Below are 18,362 nucleotides of genomic sequence, written 5' to 3' on the forward strand. Positions count from 1 at the left end.
ATTGTGATGTAACTGGACTGATTTAAATGTAAAGAACTTTATATGTAAAGGACTTTAGACAGAAGTCCAGTGATTATGCTCCATAACGTTTAGATTTTGAATGACTTTTGCACAGCAGATGAGACATCCTCCATGTGTGTGCAGGTAGCCTACATACCTCCATCTACAAAAACACCACACGTCCTTCCTTTGTCTTTATGAGGACACACTGATGTGTGTAGATAGGTGTGGTAGTGGTTTGGGTAAGGTGGTGGTGACAAGAATGCACTAAGTATAAAAAGGAACAGATGCGTGTCTACACATATTTTGGGACTTAATGATCCTTCAGTTTCATTGTGACATTCATCAAATGTCAGAGTTCTGCCTGCTGTAGCTAAAGGAATTCGGAATGACCCAATGGAATTGCAACAACTGCGAATAATGTTTGCACTCAGTTTTCCAGCAAGGAAAGCCAGATTTTAGACTTGATGTTAGGCCTGAATAAAATTCCCAGTGATGATCCATTAACAGAAATTGAAATGTCATCCCTTCACTAAATGCTTCATGCCTGACATTTTAGTAAATGCTGAAATATGTTTCTCTTGGGGAAAAAAAAAACAAAATTAAAAATGTGACAACCATCACTGCTACTCACAGGTGAGATTAATGCGTGTCTGAATATGCAAAATAGGACAAATCCGTTAAATCTACACACATAATATTACATCATCATTACTCGTTTGAATTTCAGATTTTGAATTTAAGATCATACAGATGAGGTCAGGAATTCCCCTTTCACTTTTGTTATTCACATTTCACGCTGCCGTTTTTCCTCTTCCAGCTGCTCATCACGCTCACACCGACGTCATCATCTTTGTATCACAGATCGTTATTTTTGCTCTTTGCACACATTTAGCTGTGAGATGCACACAGATATGACAGCAAAGACACACAAACAGGAAGAGATGCATTATTAAAAGTGGCTTAAAGGCTTGTCAGACCACAGCTGGTTGCACGTAATACCTTGGCCATAAGTACTGTCTTTTCAGGCAGTACATTATGCAACATTTAACCAGAAGCTACATTAATTTTATCAAAAAAAGATGTTACAAAACTAACCCTGCTCCACATACTGACATGCTGAATACATTAAGGCAGTATGGCTCCAGCTATATCAGGGCACAGCAGTGGTCGAGTCAAGTCTGTCACATGATTACAAAGGTGTTCCATTAAAAACCGACCTAAGTTAAGTCAGCTGTAGTCTGGCCTGGTCTGTGAAACCTCTAAAAAAAGGACCAGGTCTCCTCATTAGTCCCTCATTTTCCAGGCAGCTTTCGAGAACCTTCCGATCATAACAAGTTTCCATTCAGTGCAAATCCATCCAGAGCTACTGTAGAGCCTTGCAGGGCTTTTCTCTGGCTTTCAGTAGAGGCTTAAGTGCTAACATTGCCAGTGGGGTCGGTTTTGCACGAGGATTGGTGTTGAAATGCATTTAAGAGAACATAGAAAACATTTTGGACTCAACTTAAAGCCACAGAAAAACCATGTTCAAGCCCTAAGAAGAACATGAAATTCATTCATAATCCGATAGCCAGGAGAAAGCAGTTTCAGCCATGACGTTTTGTCCTTTTTTTTTACTTTGGATCGTCCACAAAGTGTTCTCAGGAAAAAAAGGGGAGAGGGTACGGTTTGCTCAAAACTCCATGTGCGTGTGTAGCCAAGAAGATATCCTGCTCTTGACTTCTAAAATGGTGGGCATAAATTTGTTCTGATTGACTCCACTGTGCCGGCTTTTGGCTTCTTTCTGTAAGGATTATGGCAAGCATAAAATGAAACCTCTTTATTTCTGACATTCAGAGCAAGACAACACGATGCAGCAAGCACAGGGGCAGTCTTATTATTCCAGGCGCTGTTAAAGCATTGTAGAGAATCTGGAAAGTGGTCTGTGTAGCTGTGAAGTACGAGTGGGAAGATGTGCAAACAGGCTTTAGAATCTGCTGGTAATAATTTGATAGGCAGTTTTTTTTTTTCGTTCCTGCTCTGTCTTCAGAGCAGAAGTGAATCAACACAGCAAGACCTCGCCCACCCAGACGTAGGGGAGGAGGAATCCAGGTTGCTATGGTAAGGGTCATCCTGACTTCACCCTGATGGATAGCAGTGACTCTGTAGCTGAGGAACAGTTAAGCTGGGCACCATGGCAACAGGCCACAGACGGATAGCAAGGGGTGGATGCATGAGGTACTTTGACTGATCTGACTCAGCCACTGTGAAAAGTATAGGTTCAGTACTGTTGGCTCAATATTACACTTGGAAATTGCGGTTTTCCTCGCAGAGGTCAGCTGCAGTGTGTATACATCCTACGTCTGAGGCTGAAGTTGTTACTCACCTCAAGTTCTCCACATTAACACGACTGAGGCTGGTATGATTGTTGTCTTTATTAAGATCATTAGAATCTGAGGTTGCAGAACCCCTATAGGTGTTTCTGTGTGTGCAGGCACCAAATGACGGCTTCTGGTATTAATACATTTAAACCAATTATATGCTGTGAATTTGCAGCCAACACTTCTCCTACCTGTGAAACACTCATGTGTCAGGACAGCAGAAGCTGCATGCAGTGCAATGGTAGCCTGTTCAGAGGAAGCAGAGAGAGACAGACATACACACAGACAGAAAGGGAGAGAGAGAGAGAGAGAGAGAGAGAGAGATGTTCCTCTGAAGCCCAACCCCATCTTTTATTTATGACCCACAGGAAGTCCTTCAGCTTGTCCTCTAGATGATACCCAGGAAGTAAGCACAACAGAGCCATCACACCACAGCCTGACCGGTCACTGACAGGGAAATGGGGCGTGGCTGGTTGTGGAGTTTCTTTGATGTCCTCTGGGTGTACAGGTGTCAGTTTTCATGCTCATGTTTTGATGTTTTTTTCTGTCTTTCCCCCCCCCCCCCCTCTCTCTCTCTCTCTCGCCCTCTCTGTCAGTTCCTCCAAGGTTCACCAAGATTCCCACAGACCAGATCGGAGTGTCAGGGGGTGTGGCATCATTTGTGTGCCAGGCCACTGGCAATCCCAAGCCTGTTGTCTACTGGAACAAGAAGGGCAAGAAGGTCAATTCCCAGCGTATCGAGGTGGTTGTCACAGTGCACAATGGTCAATGCTACTGTAGCCGCATGACAAATATATTAATCTATGAAAGGATGTCTTTTAATATGATTAGCATGCTATGGTTATGTTGCATATGTTTAGATCTGTAGGATGGGTTCTTTCAGTTAAAATCTGTATGTGCTACTACTATTTTTGTTAAATGTTAATGTTGTTGATCCATAACTTCCTTAGCTTAGCATAACAACAGAAATAGGAAGCTTATCTAGGTTCCCATGCAATAATACGTCTAAAAAAAATTATTTAGCAGTTTACATTTTGTTAATATAATTTGTGCTAAATCTCATGTTTATCAATGAGCTTTACAGAAAGTGGATTTTCTGAATATAGTAGGATTGTTGTGTCCATGCTTTGCTAGTCTTTATGCTAAGCTTAGCCAAGCTAAGCTAAATCGCATCCTGCCTCTACAACCACAGTAAAAAGACAAGTAAGGCCAACTGGACAAATATTCTCTAATTTAATGATGCAACATTTTCAAGAATGAGATGCAAGGTGAGATTTTAAAACAGAGACTCAGAAGTGCAGGCTAGGAAAAAAGTTGTTTATCTCCACAGCTCAGTAGAGACCTGACTGCATATATATGCAGTAATGTGACCTAATGCTTAGAAATATTGCGTTTTAACCAGAGGACCAGAGGTCCAGCCCCCATGTTGGTAAGTATCCACCCAACTAAAGTGTCTTTCATGTAGGAGTCTGAGTCTTTACCACCTTCAGGAGCCAGTGTGCAGGTACATGATCTGTGTCTGTGCCTGTGGTAACACATTCTGGAAGAGTTTCAACAAATGTCTCACTGTAATTATTGTCATATTAAAGCTGTAAATACAAATTAAGCAAATGCATTAACATGCAGCATTATAGTTTACTGTTAATAGGATTTATCGGTGTACTCTGCTGTGACTAATACTGTATGTCTTGTTCTGTTGCTGTGCAGACCATAGAGTTTGATGAGGGTGCTGGTGCTGTGCTGAGGATCCAACCACTCAGAGCACCTCGAGATGAGAACATCTACGAATGTGTGGCACGGAACAGTGAGGGAGAAGTGTCTGTCACCGCAAAGCTGGCCATTATCAGAGGTAAGACAAACACACACACTGACACACACACAGACACAGCTTTCCTGCTGGAGAGTTTCTCCTCACGTGCACACACCTGGCTGTCGTGCCTGCTTCGCTGAGCTGTCAGTTGTAGATGTGACAATAGAGCAATGCCACACCCTGCCAGGCTGCAGTAACTGTTCTTTTTATAGTCCCTTTGAGTGCAACCAAGCGTGACCGGGCCACAGAGAGGGCCAGCGAGCATGCTAGCTAAGGGGTATTTTAGCATCCCAGCTTGATGTAATCACTGCGCTTCCTGGCCAGATTGAGGGTGTTAATCTAATGTACACTGTCTCCTTGGAGGAAAATTTATCTAATGTGGTGCTCCAGCATGTTATGAGGTAAAGTTGCAGCATGTGGCTGCTAGCCTGGGATCTGAGCACTGGCCCTCCGCCCAGCACAGCAGGAATGGATGAAGAAATAGAGGGATGGCTGTTCAGACTGTTACAACATGAAGAAAAAAAAACAAGGGATTATGCCTCAGTTTGGCAGACAACCTGCTTTTTTGCCAGCGGTAAATGAGGAGGGGAGGGAAAGAGGGAGGAAGAGGTCAAGGAGAGGTGACAGTAAGATGAAGGGTGAGGAGGTGCGAGTATGTTGAGTAACACAACAGGATGCTGTGAAACAATAGAGATGAAATGTCAGAGGAGTTGGGGGGGGTGTAGGAGTGCAGGAGATGGATGAGGATTGTGGGGTTGGCAGGGCTGTGTGGTAAGCAGAAGGCTGGTAGCCCAGGGAATAGACTCCTGTCCATCTGTTACCCGGGCCCATCATCTCTGCGCACACAGCACCAATCTAAAGCACATTACCACATAAACTACACCTCGAGGGTGAGCCTCCCTGTGTGTATGACCGTGTGTGTCTGTAGTCCAGGTTGTGTAAACTTTCCTCTGACTGCACTCTCCCCTCCACTCTCCCCTCTGCCACAACAGAATCATCTTTGAGAACAGACTAAAGGACGGCAAAGATTTTAAAGAATATTTAACCCAGAGATTAAGAGCTGTTTGATGCCAGGATAGTTGAGATTTTCCCTGAATCAGGCTGCACAGATGGATTGCAGAGGAGATGATTCTGCAAGTATTTTGCAGAAACAGTCCCAGTGTGGGGCGAGCGATGTTATCTATGCTGGTTGGATGAAAGAAATTCATCAGCCATCACTTTTTTTTGCCAAATTTTGCAAATCAGGGAGATTTTATGATGGGGTCAAATTTATGTGACTTTCAGATGACTGGGACTGAAAGATGATTAACTACAGGATACTTAAGATGCACTGAGGCTTATGTCAAGGTATTACATTAGATTGTAGTCCAAGCTGTCAAAAAAATCATCTTATAACTTATATTAGAAACATTTTCAGATTTATTATAAACGAACATATAACAAAGTACATTAGATTTTAGTTTTGAACTGTTTGTATTTCTTTCTTTTCTTTTTTTCAAACACATTTGATCTGCCATTGACAACAAAAGAGAACAAGCTAGCACTTTGCTCGAGTCGCTTTAAATAGAACGATTCTGAAGTTATTTACTGAGATTTTCTTCTCCGTGTCTTGTTTGTTGCTGTGATTTGTCGAGCTTTACCACATTGAAACTCTTAAATCTCTGATCCGGAACTCATCCAGAATCTAAAAGTCAACTGATTTAAATTTCTGAATGTATTATGGGCTCCTTCAAAGTGTAAACTTTAGCGTGTGCTTGCTTTTAACTTGCTGGTATAGTGACTCAGACGGCAGAATTTTAAGCATTCAAATAAAATGTTTATTACCGAGAAGCTCCTTGGAGTCATAGTTGACTTCTCTACTTCAGTTTTAATGCCTGTGACTCTCTTTGATCAAACCATGCTAAAAACACAGCTGCTTGTGTTTCCTACTGTAATTTATTGTGCAGGGCCAAATGCAGGAAAAAAGCGGAACCTTTTTCTCCCACTTCACAATATGACTTCAGATTATTTGGCAGTATGCTGCACTAATGGAGTGTCCTATGGGCTGAGTGATATGCTGCAGAATGGATCATGTCCTGTGAGGAAGCTGTTAAGGGCACAAAATTGTGCAGAAACTGGTCTTGGGCCAGTCGTTTGAAAAACGGGCTCAGTGGTGAAAAAGGTCCACCAACCTCTGAAATAGAAAGCAGGCTTTCCATTACTGGTCAAGACCCTTCTACTTCTACTGAGAAGTCTTTTCATCCTGTGATGTGTTTCATCTCATCATTTTCTATAATGGTTGACTGAGACTAATAGCTGTGCTGGGTGTAAGTGTTGTGGTTGGCCACAGGATATTTGCTGCTGCTGCTACTGTACAGGCACACTAATGGATGGAGACAGTGGTAGGTTATGGTCAGGGAGATGTTTCTTTATGTGCCTTTACCATCATCGTCACCACACATTACCCATTACCCCGTCTTCTTCCTCCTTCTGCCTCAGTCCATCTTTCTGCCTTTGACTCTGTAGCAGCCTCTTTCTTTGGCCCACGGCGATATCCCTTTCTAATTTCTTCTCTTTTGTTTTATTCATTCTTTCATTTTCTTAGCCATCTATCCTCCCTGACCTCTCACAGTCTATCTTTGTATCTTTACAGGCTTTGTGCCGCTCCACCCCATCGCCTTTTTTCTTTTCCAAACTGCTCTTTTCTATGGACACTGCAGTCATGTTGTTCTGCCTTCAGGAGACATGAATATCTGCAGTTCTGCATGTTTGAAAACCTCTGCTGGGCGAGAGATTCTCATCACTGCAGCTCTGAATATATGTGTGCAACCTTGGCGTGTGTGTGCGCGTGAATGCATGGATTTCTTCATTTATGGATGTGTGCATATTATGTGTGTGAGTGTGTGTGTCTGCGTGGTTTGTGCAGAGTAATCCTGATTATACTCACCTCCCAGTGTCCCATTTTAGGAGAAAGGGAGGCGAGGGATGGGGGAGGAAGAGTGAGAGAAAGGGGGGAGGAGAGATGTTCTGCCACCACGGCAAACACCCTTCATATGAACAACAGTCAGATCAGTGATTCCCCCAGGCGGCTGCTGCATTGGCAGGCCGACGGCTCAAGCAACATTTTGGTCTGGAAACAACGGAGAGTATCAACTCAGCTTGCAAGAGGATTACACTCCTTGAGTGAAGAACTGGCTCTTTCATCACATATAACCCCTCAGCTTCACAGTTTTTATTCCCTCCTTCTCTCTTGCCTCCTTTTCTTGCTGTCTATTATTCCATGCATGTTTGTGTATGTTGCATACATGAGAGCTACATATGGGATCACCACGTTTTGTATGTTCAGTCTCATGCTGCTACGGTTAAGGGCTCAGGATGGGGAGAACACATGTGGGTTTTTTGGCACTATTGATCTGCGATGCGAAGTCGGATTCTGCATTTGTATTGTGATCCATTATCATAAAGGTCTATTAGCATTTAAAGTGCTCCCCCTCAGCCCTCCTGTAGTCTATAGGAGTCAAAGCATTACTGCCTCTGAAGACTGCTGAGTGCTGGCAGATTAATCCTGAATCAGGCTCCCTGAGATCGGCTTTTATTCAGACTCCTTTCATGCACATGCACATTTCTCTCTGAAATGAACTGAAAAATGAACTGAAAAATGAACAGGCGGCTGCCTGTTCATTTTTCTCCATCAGGAAAAATGGTGATTTTTTCTTTTGGGGAAACAAGTGTTTGCTTGTGTGGAAGTGTGCGATTCAGAGTCAATGTGTGAGAGAGGGAAATTCAAAGAGACACAGGGAACAAAAACCTGGATTCATGTTTGTTTGTTTGCATCATATGCATTATGTGTTTGACTCTTTGGTCGGTGCGGTGTGTCTTTCCGTGCTATTAGTGTTTGTGTGTTTGTGCACATGGACACACAAATTGTATATTTGCCCAGATCTGCTTGGCTCCAATGACTGGTTTTTGGGCACAGGGCCTGATTGCCCTTCTGCAAACATAACCAGGCCAAAATGTACGCTCTCAACCTCTTTATACACACAAATACACACAAACACAAAGCTCCGGGGAACAATGATGCTCAGCCTGCGCCAATGTTCCGTCAAAACTGTGTTGACACACACGCAGTGTTTATTTTCACATGACGCATTCTTCCATAGACTGTCTTATCAATTTAACCAGGAGATGAAAAATAATGGTACATTTGTGCAGCAGTGTTTGCATTTGATAAATGATTCATTTGGTTAAAAGTGTGATCAAGGCCATGCCCGCAGTATCTATTTCCAGCAGAGGCTGACTCATCCAGGAGCTTGGCTGAATACCTGTAGCTCCCTATTCTCTCTCTAGTGAACTGTACTTCAGCACATCTATCTGTCCACTATCTTATAGGCATCTGCAGGACATAATGTGGATCTGCTGCTTTCTGCTCTTTACGTCTTGCCATAGCTTCGGTCAAATAATTCTGTTTATAACATTTTCTCTTTGATGTCGTATGTATTCCAAGGATACATTTGTTACATGAAGTGCCTTCACTTGTGTTGTTCTGCAAACTAGCCCACTAATAACCTTCACACACTCCATCCCATTTTTTTAACATAAATTATGTGTTTATTAAGGTATGCTAATGTTAGTAAAATAACAAAAGAAGCTAATTTGCAATTCTTTTGAATGTTAAAAATGCGAGAAAAATATTTTAAGAATGAAATATAAACATTGGCTGGCCGTAGCTTCACAGATCTGAAAATATGACACTAATATTCAGTCGCTGGAAGGATTTGGAGTCCTTCCTCTAAATCCTTCCAAAAATCTGTCCAGCTCATAGAGGTGGGCTTTCCAAACCTGGTGTGCAGCCTGCTTCTGTGTACAAATAGTAAAGATGTCTGAAGTAATGTGATGGAAAATAATGCAACAAACAAATTTTGGGAACAAAGACACAAGAAATGAATGTGAAATTTTAAAAAAAGGAAGAAAAAAAAGAAAATTTTAACCATTTATTCAGTTCTCTCTCACTCTCCTGCTGTTAATTATTCAGTCCAAGGTCCATATATATGCAATACTAATAAAGACCTGATTGGAATGCAGACAAGACCCCCACACACAGGCACACATACACATAGTCACACACCCACGTATACGCACATGCCCCGAGCAGTGGCGTGCTCTAATTAACAGCCAGGGAGTCCATGTACTGTTAGCCGGCAGAGTGATAAAAAGACCATCTGAACCCTCTCAGGAGAGGGGTGGGTCTGGGCAGAGGGGAGCAGATGTAGGCCCAGCTTATTCCTCGCCTCAGGGGAGCTTGCCTCCTGACCTGCCCATCGATCTCCCTCCTCATCTTCCTTTCTCTTCCCCCTTGTTTTGTCAATGGTCATACCACCGGCATCTATTCAGGTGGATCATTAACATTGATTAGTTGTTGATGGTGGAGGGGCAAGGGGGGGCAAGGGGCGTTCACTCTGGTCTCAGATGATGAAGGCTGGTATGAGGCCGGATCACTGCATTGAACATCATCATCATCATCGTCACGTTCTGCTCAGAGCTTTGACTCCTCTCTGTCGTCTCTCCTCTCAGCAACAGCTTGACATTCCTATCTGACTCTCCAGTGCTGATGACTGTGGAAAGAGAGGAAGAGAGCGATAGATCCTATCTCCACTCAGCCTCTCATCCTCATCGCGCGGAAAGTGTGTGGGAACAGATGGTATATGTCTGTCATGTGGTTAGGTAGCAGGGGGCCCGGAGGAGAAAAGGAGCAGAGGAAAAACACACAGACAGTTGACGTGGCCACGGTCTGCGTCTCGGACTGTGTTCAGCTGCAGATTTGCCCATGATGCTGGGCTCAGGCGAGCAAACTTTCAGCCAGTTTGGTTACACCTGACAATCAAGAGAGGCTCTGATAGGTTTGATTTGTTAGCTGAGCAAATTGCCAGCTTGGTAATTGCTTTACCGCTGTAGTGAAGTGGAATATATAATTATAGTTGCAGGTATGGAGGAGGTGTCAGTGTGTGTGTGTGTGTGTGTGTGTGCAAGAGAGAGAGAGAGAGAGAGAGAGCGCGCGGTTAAAGGGTAAGCAGAGGAGGAAGCAGGAGGCCTGATAGATGCTTGATTACGTGTCTGGCCATCTGGACTGTTGTCACTGAGATTCTTAATCCCATTCAGCAGAGAAAGTGTATGTGAATGTGTTTGTGAGTGCGTGCCTTAGAAAGCAGTTGCTTTCTGTGTGCACACCTTTCCTGGATATGTGTAGATGTGCCACACCACATTATTCCTCACATCATGGAAATCTGTGAAGATGTTAATTAGAACATGGCTATAGAAACAAGTACACACACACACACTTATCCACTGCCCCCCCAACGTAATCAGACATATCCAGACATATCCCAGATCGGCCTCACTAATCGTTGGTACATTTTAACAATTACTGCTAACAAGTCCTTATTACCCCCTGTGCCCTGCCCCTCCTCCTGATCCCGGCTTCTAATTGCTGCTGCTGTTTCTGAGCATCTCTCTGCATAGTTATTAGATGAAATCATTACCAACACAGAGACACACCTTTGGAAAACGAACTGTTTACTGCTACGTCGATCATACACCTGTATTTTCTAGATTAGAAATGTTGGGTGTTTGCGTGTTTGTGCGGCAGCATGTCTGTTTGTGTGTCGAGCACTTAAGTAGCCGAGTTCCTGCTGACTGGGCGGTATGTTTATACTCTTCTAGAAATGGCCTGTCAAACACACACAAAAACCTAGCTGTGTCTGTGGCCGCCTGTTATATCACCTAATGACTCGCTAGCTGCAAGAATCAACAGTAGGCTCTGATCACAGAGGCTACTGTGGTTTCTCCACTGTGTCCACTGTAAAAGGGCCTGCAGATGTTAAAGGGGGAAGGGACAGTGGCTTCCACATTACTGTGTGTGTGTCCTATGTTCGTCCACAGATGAAGCAATGTATGCGCTGAATGGATGGCAGAGCTGAGTTTTTGTACAGGCAGATAACCCAGTCATTTGTTTTTTAGAAATACAGCCGCTCCACTGTCCTAAAAAAATATGGAGTACACAGATTTGTTGATTATTGTCCCTGTGGGTTTGCTCCAAAATAAACTTCACAATGTCACATTGGCCAACTTTAATTTGTCCAGTGCTTTGAATTATTATGACTAAAATGACCTGCAAAAGATTTCCCATCAGAGTTCTGCTTTGTATTGAGCGCTAATTAGCAAATGTGGCCGTTCTTACCTGCGAAACTAACAGTGAACAAAGTGTCTGCTGAATGTAAGCATGTTTGCATTGTCTGCATAGTCATGTTAAAATGATAACATTAGCATTTAGCTGAAAGCACTGAGCCTAATAAGTAAAAATGACTCTCGTGTTATGAGAACTTATAGAATATATACATTTGAACACATCACACAGGACGTTTCTTTGTCTTCATCTTTCAGAGGACCTGCTGCCATTTGGTTTCCCCAGCATAGACATGGGTCCCCAGCTGAAGGTGGTGGAGCGGACGAGGACCGCCACAATGCTGTGTGCAGCCAGCGGCATCCCCAACCCCGAGATCTCCTGGTTCAAAGACTTCCTGCCCGTGGACCCCAGCACCAGCCAGGGTCGCATCAAACAGCTTCGATCAGGTGAGCCGGAGCCAGCTTCTGTCCGATCATTACTAAACAAATGGTGCATCTACAGCTTTGCTATCAGGTAAATCCCTGTTGCTCTAAATGTGGTGATTATCATGTTTTAATTATGATTGAAGGATTACACGCCGCTCTCTGAGTTTATCTACATCCTTTGGGGGGGTGAAAGCTTTTTAAAGCTAATTTTATAAAAAAGGATAATTCCGCCCTTCTTAGCCCAAAAAACTGTTTTGTTAACATTTGGGAGAAAAGATTATGAAAGATGACACGTCAAACTTTAAAGGCAAAGACACAAAACTCTCATTAAATCATAAATCTAGAGTCCCATGAACACAACACCATGAAGTCGGAGAATGTTGTATAAACTTCTAACAAAGTGGCTGGAAAAAAAAGTAGTAACACAGTAAATCTGAAGTAAATTCACTTTGAAATAGATGCTTAATATGATAATCAATCTCCCCCAAAACAGCCATAATTCTATTTTTCTCACATCTCAAAATCAATGGATGCAGAGCCGGGAGTTTCTTGGCATTAGTCATTTGACTGATGCTCCTCTTATCTTGACCCGCCCAGCCTGAAATTGTGTGAAATGAGCTCAGTGTTTAAAAATGTAGGAGAAGGTAAAATCAGTTTGCCAGAGACAGTAAGAAATGAAGAGGGAGGGGAGCTTTTTTCTTTTCTTCTTCTTCTTTTTTTTTATCACTGGAGAGAAGCTGTGTCTGTGCAGACAGATCGAGGGCTGAATACAGAAGAATCACATCTTGTGCTTAAGACAGTTTGTTCAGCTTTGTTTATGCTCTTCTGTATAGATGATGCAGCGTCTCCTGGAGTAGGCAGATGCGTTTTTTTTTTTTTTTTCTCAGCCATTCTCACTCAGCCCTCCTCAGGGGGATTGAAAGTGATGGTGAGGCGAAACCATTTTGTTGTTGTTTCATCCATATTCTCTGTGCTCCTCCATCCTGCCAGCTCTGATATCTCCCTGCTGTCAGCCAATATCCTTCACTGATCACTAGTGGTCTCTGTCAACGATGTGGCTGCTTCTGCATTTGCAGAAATTGCCATTATGCTTCTTAAGTGGATTTATCACGCTTAAAGGTTGATGCTAAAGCTTTAGTCGAAAAAAGGGAGCACAGAGGCGCCTCATTGTTTTGTATTGCTGTAGATCAGGCAGTAAAATAAGGTCAGACTAGAAAACATAAAGCAGCAGCGCTTACGTATGACATCTTTAAGGTGGAGATGAGTGAGTCTTGTGGGTTGTTCCACTGTGCCACACAGCCAGCAGTTTGGGCTGTGACTCACTTCACTGCTAACTCAAATAGAAACTTTGCAGAGTGTATTATAATATGTGGATGTTTGTAAATTAAAATGTCTTCCTTCCCAAACGTCCGCTGAGAGATGTAAATGTTCTCATCTCTTTCATCAGATGCTCTCATATGAACAGAAGAGATGGCTTTAATCTACAAGTTTAAAATGCCTGAGCCCAGTGCACTCTGGGTGTTGAAGTCTCACATTTACTCACTTATTTTCACACACAGTCGAGTTTAATCTATTAAACTGTAAATATCACATCAAGGTGCAACACCACTCCTCTGTTCAGCCTCAGCCCTGCATTAAACAGGCTGTGTTAGCAGCTCTCAGTTAGGAAACACCATACATTTGCTAAAAAATAACATAGAAAAGATCTGCTCCATTGTATGTCTTCCACAATGTGCATACAGCTTTTGAATTGACTGTAGGCAGTACACTATCATGTTTAAAGCCAACACACACATCAATCCATTCCTTTGCAGTTTCTCTGTTTATGTTTTGGCTCATTTGTATTCTTAGAATTCAGCACATTACTCGTACCACAGCCCTGCACGCAGTATGCGGATAATTCCAGAGCCTCGCTGACCTGCTGTTTGCAGGTACCGTAGCCTTCTTTTTTGTGTGGAGAGAACTCTGCTAGCCTTAATCGTGAGGTATAATTTTCAACAACCTACTGATGTGTGAAAATGAATGCGTACCACTGTGATATATACAGTACTGTAGAATACCTGCAGTGTAACTGCCTTTGTGTAAAACAGTCTGCAGTGTAGAACAGCTCTGCTGCTGCATGAAGGCAGCCAGGAAATTCACAAGACAGATATTTAAACCTGTTTTTCTTGAATGTGGTAGTAAGAGCAGTGAAGTTATGTTAATATTCACTACACATAAAATTATTTTCCCATTCTATATTTATTATTAATATTACAGAAACCGCCTGGCTCACTATTTTTATTTTATGTATTTATTTATTTATTTATTTATCTATATTTTTTTACATTTTCCTGACACAGATACTCCTTTTTTTATCTAAATGTGTTCATTTTTTACCATTTGGTTGTAATAAGTTTCACTTGGTCAGCCCAGGCATGGCGGTGATTCACCGGTATGTTAGGCCACATATCACATCAATGAAACAGTAACAAGACAAATGGCTCAGCGAGATGCGCCGCAGGCTTTAATAGGATTTAAAATCACCAAAACCATCACAAACATGAACAACAAAATGTGCTGTATAATGAACCGAACACTGCAGTGAAATGACTTGGAGGAAATCAATTACACCTGAGCTAGGCACAAACAAGCATGGAGATGTGTTATGGATGAAACACTCCTTAAGATCTGTTTAATGGAGGCGCCCCCCCCTGAGCGATGCCTTTGATTTAGTGGGCAGCTGGCAGCTCTCATCGGACTGCAGCTCCTTTTCTGTTTTGGACCACAGTCATTGTTTTCTCTCCCATCTCTTTCTCTGCTTTCTCTGTTGGCTTTGGACATACTTTCATGCCCCATATCAGTCATAATGACTGCACTCACATCTCACACAAAAAAGTTCCTTCTGTGCCACTTCACTGCTCATAAGTAGCCATCATCTGTGTGGGGGGTTTCCCACTGCAGGTCACTGTCCATGGTGACTGTGGAGAGTCATGAGCAGCGTGTTTATATATCTCATATGTGCACAAATATCCATTCCCTGGGGATCTAAACATATGGTGCAATACAGAGATGAACTTTTCTTGACATCTTTATACCTCAGCCAAGCATCCATCTATTTTTCAATACCATCTGCTTCACCAGTTTAGATGTGCGTGAAGAGAGCCGTGACAAGCTATCTGTCTATCGCTGACATTTGGGACTTGGATCTGTAAAGTTTACCTAAGCACTTAGCAGCCTTCATAGGCCCACACTCTAACAGATGGCATGCAATATGGACCCCGAGGTTGACTGCTGGGTAATGGATGGACCTGTCTTTGTTGAGAACTTTGATCTGATCAAAGGTTATGCTGATGGGAATGGTCAGGGTTTAGGTCAGTTTTATTTATTTGCACATATGAACAGTCTGTGATTGTATTCGACCACATTTTATTAAAATGGGGAGATGATTTTTTTTTTTTTAGAAAACTTGATGTGACAGAAGCTGTGAAACTAGCTCTATGTAAATTTGGGGATTTTAATTCCTGCGTATTTTTTCAGGTTGTCAGGAAGGATAAATACTTCTGTGATAAGACGTCACTTACAGGTTTTCTGCAGAATGATGTTGAAGCTCTGTGTGGTTCAGCTGTCAGCTGAATAATTATCTGGCAGACAACTAATCAATGTGTTACCCTGTGTCAGTTCTAAATCATTATACATTCATCAACTTTCTTTGAAAATCATTGCTTTGAGGCTTTATGGTAATATCTAGAAATGTTAAATAAAAGTGTGCAAATTTCAGCTTCTTATTTAAGCAGATTATTCTTAAATTTGTTGGGTTAATCTGACTTGATGGTTTAACATCCTGCCTCCACTCAAATTATTGTCTCCCCTCCTGGGAGATTGGAATCCAGGTGATCTGTGTGACCTAGATGTTCCGGCAGAGCTATCAGGTTAGCAGTATCTGTTGTCATCTGATCAGCTGAGTCTCAGCCCAGCAGACATAATACACCACCCACCATTTCACATCAGCTCAGCTTACTTAAGTCACGTCTCATTCTCGGGCTGTCAGCAGCTCCCAGACTCTCTAACAAACTGCTCTGCCTCAGCTTCTCTGTGCTGTTACTTCCCTTTTTTCCTGCAGGTTTGGCCCTGCTGCTCCGCGCTGACTTTTATCATCTTGTTTTTCTGCCAGCGTTCTGTTTATGTTATGCGTGCTCCCCCTGACCTTTCTGTGTATATATTTATAGTGAACATCTGTCTTTCTCCATGTATGGTAATGACACGTTTTGCATAAAAGAAGATTTTACTTTTCAAATTCCTGCTGATGGGTAGCCATATGAGCCGCTTCCAGCTGTCAGATGAGTTCTTGTTTGTGGAGCTCCACCTGTCCAGTTCCAACTCTCCTCTTCCACTCTCTCCCTCTCTCGCTCTCTTATTTCTCCTGTTACCTCCACCTCTTTCTGAGAAGATACTTGGCTTGTAGAGCAGATAATTTATTCCTGTTTATTTCCCAACTCTTCACCGCACCACGGGGAAATGAGAGATGGAAATCAGGGAGGAAGAGGAGGGCACGAGCTGTTTTCTTTTCATGTAACTGCAGAAGACAAATGGATGACTGTTTCAGATAGCAGTTCACTGCAGACTTCTACATGTTGAACAGAAAACATTTGTGATTGTGACCCTGACAAGTTTGAAAATGGATCTATCTATCTATCTATCTATCTATCTATCTATCTATCTATCTATCTATCTATCTATCTATCTATCTATCTATCTATCTATCTATCTATCTATCTTAAAAGCTTTATTTATATATATATATATATATATATATATATATATATATATATATATATATATATATATATATATATATATATATATATATATATATATATATATATATATATAGATTGATATAGATAGATAGATAAGTTGCTCTTTTAAGCTAGATGCTCTTTATCAGTCTAGCAGAAGAGCTGACAACAAACACAGCCCCCTGTGTGAACCTCAGACTGTATGTGTTTATAGATGTGCACAGGCCTGTTTATGTACACACTTGTGTGTATTGTCATGTGCATTTTTTTGTGTCTTTTTGCACTTTGTGCTATGCAGCAGAGGGTAATACATGGTTTTGTGCTTCCTCCTCAGGCTCCATGTCAAAGTCAGTTTCAGATGAGATGAGTGTGACAGAGCAGACTGAAAGAGCAAAAGGGAAAAAAAATGCTCTGCTGGTAATTCAAAAGGCCGTTAAAAAAATAGCAATAAGAATAGCACTCTCTGACACAAAAGACACAAAGAAACACCTGACGAGAGCAGTGTGTAATTATAGCACGTTTAGGGAGGCACTGTTTATGACTGCGGGATCAGGGTGGGAGGATAAAGACTGAAGAAGTAAAAGAGCTAAAGAGCATCATTGGGTCGTTGCCGTGGGGGAAAACTGTGTAGCTGGCTGCTGCCACGATAGAAGCAGACTTTCTTTGTGTGGCAGCAGTGTGTCTGCTGCAGGAGAGGAATCAGTAGCTGTACAGAGGTACACAGCTAAAAGCCCTTTAAGTGTCATCTGAGTTTAGAAAAAGAGCTTCTTCAGACTTCCGAACTTTTCTGAGAAATTTTCTGAATTTTAAACATGTTTTTCTTCAGGAGAAGGAGCTGGGTGGTGGAGAGAATACACACTTCTTTTTGAGAATGATATGAGTGTGTGGTCTGTTCAGGAGAAATAACAACTTAGCTGACTTTATTAGATGTTGAAGCAATAAGACAGGGAGATACCCCGGGGTCAAACTGTAACAGAAGAAACACACCAACCGACATTTACTACAAAACTAAACCAAACCCTCTTTCTGTCGTCTTCCTGCAGGAGCGCTGCAGATTGAGAACAGCGAGGAGACCGACCAAGGGAAGTACGAGTGTGTGGCCACCAACTCTCAAGGCGTACGCTACTCCTCTCCTGCAAACCTTTACGTGCGAGGTAGGACGTGAACACAGAACACACGCACAAACACAGACGCAGATATCACAACCACTATTAAAGGTGCTCTCGGTATTCCGAATAAAGCTACTTCTTTTCCATTACTTAAGCAAGTATTACTAACCCATCCATTGTCTATAATATATGTTGACCCTGTTGTTTGGTATTTCTCACTACCACCTTTAACAAGTCCACCTTAAACCCTGGTGCAAGCTCCTGCAGTAGAGTCAAAGTGAGCATAAAGCTGGGAGCACACCTCGGTTTAACTGCATGGAGACATCACTGACCTGTCTGCTAAAGTGGTTTCTGTACAAGAGGCAGATTAAAAGGAAAACAATTTGACTGAAAATTCAAATCTAATTGGAATAATTGATCAAGATATGAATATATATTTATCAATAATGGCATCATGATGCGCCCTGAACATAGCCTCTGTGGGTGCTGAAAGACCACAACCAATGTATATATTTGCAAGTTCTAGTTTTTTGTGTAACGTGGGATATCAGAGAAGTGTGTATGTGTGTGAGTGTGTGAGGTGAAGTGAGTGGCTTTGCGCTGGCCGTTTTTATTCTCTCTGTGTTTCCCCGTTCTCTCTCTCCCCCCCTCACGTCATTGTGTTCTGCATCAACCCCCTTCCATCCCTCAGAGCTTCGAGAAGGTTGGTGCGCTCTTTCTT

General features: G+C 42.3%; 1 protein-coding gene across 4 annotated transcripts in view; it reads left to right on the top strand.

The window, feature by feature from the left end:
* ptprsb (protein tyrosine phosphatase receptor type Sb) overlaps nt 1-18,362 on the top strand; it is a 59,188-nt gene that overhangs the window by 15,632 nt on the left and 25,194 nt on the right. For 2 of the 4 annotated variants that reach the window (XM_028426724.1, XM_028426720.1), the window contains exons 3-7: nt 2,957-3,102; nt 4,068-4,209; nt 11,587-11,775; nt 17,576-17,686; nt 18,333-18,344. In XM_028426724.1, the coding sequence (XP_028282525.1) occupies nt 2,957-3,102; nt 4,068-4,209; nt 11,587-11,775; nt 17,576-17,686; nt 18,333-18,344 (600 nt within the window). The remainder of the gene's footprint in view (nt 1-2,956; nt 3,103-4,067; nt 4,210-11,586; nt 11,776-17,575; nt 17,687-18,332; nt 18,345-18,362) is intronic. The other 2 variants (XM_028426722.1, XM_028426723.1) reach the window with 1 other exon arrangement.

This window comes from Parambassis ranga, chromosome 17 (assembly GCF_900634625.1).
Source record: "Parambassis ranga chromosome 17, fParRan2.1, whole genome shotgun sequence".
NCBI classification, from domain to species: domain Eukaryota; kingdom Metazoa; phylum Chordata; class Actinopteri; family Ambassidae; genus Parambassis; species Parambassis ranga.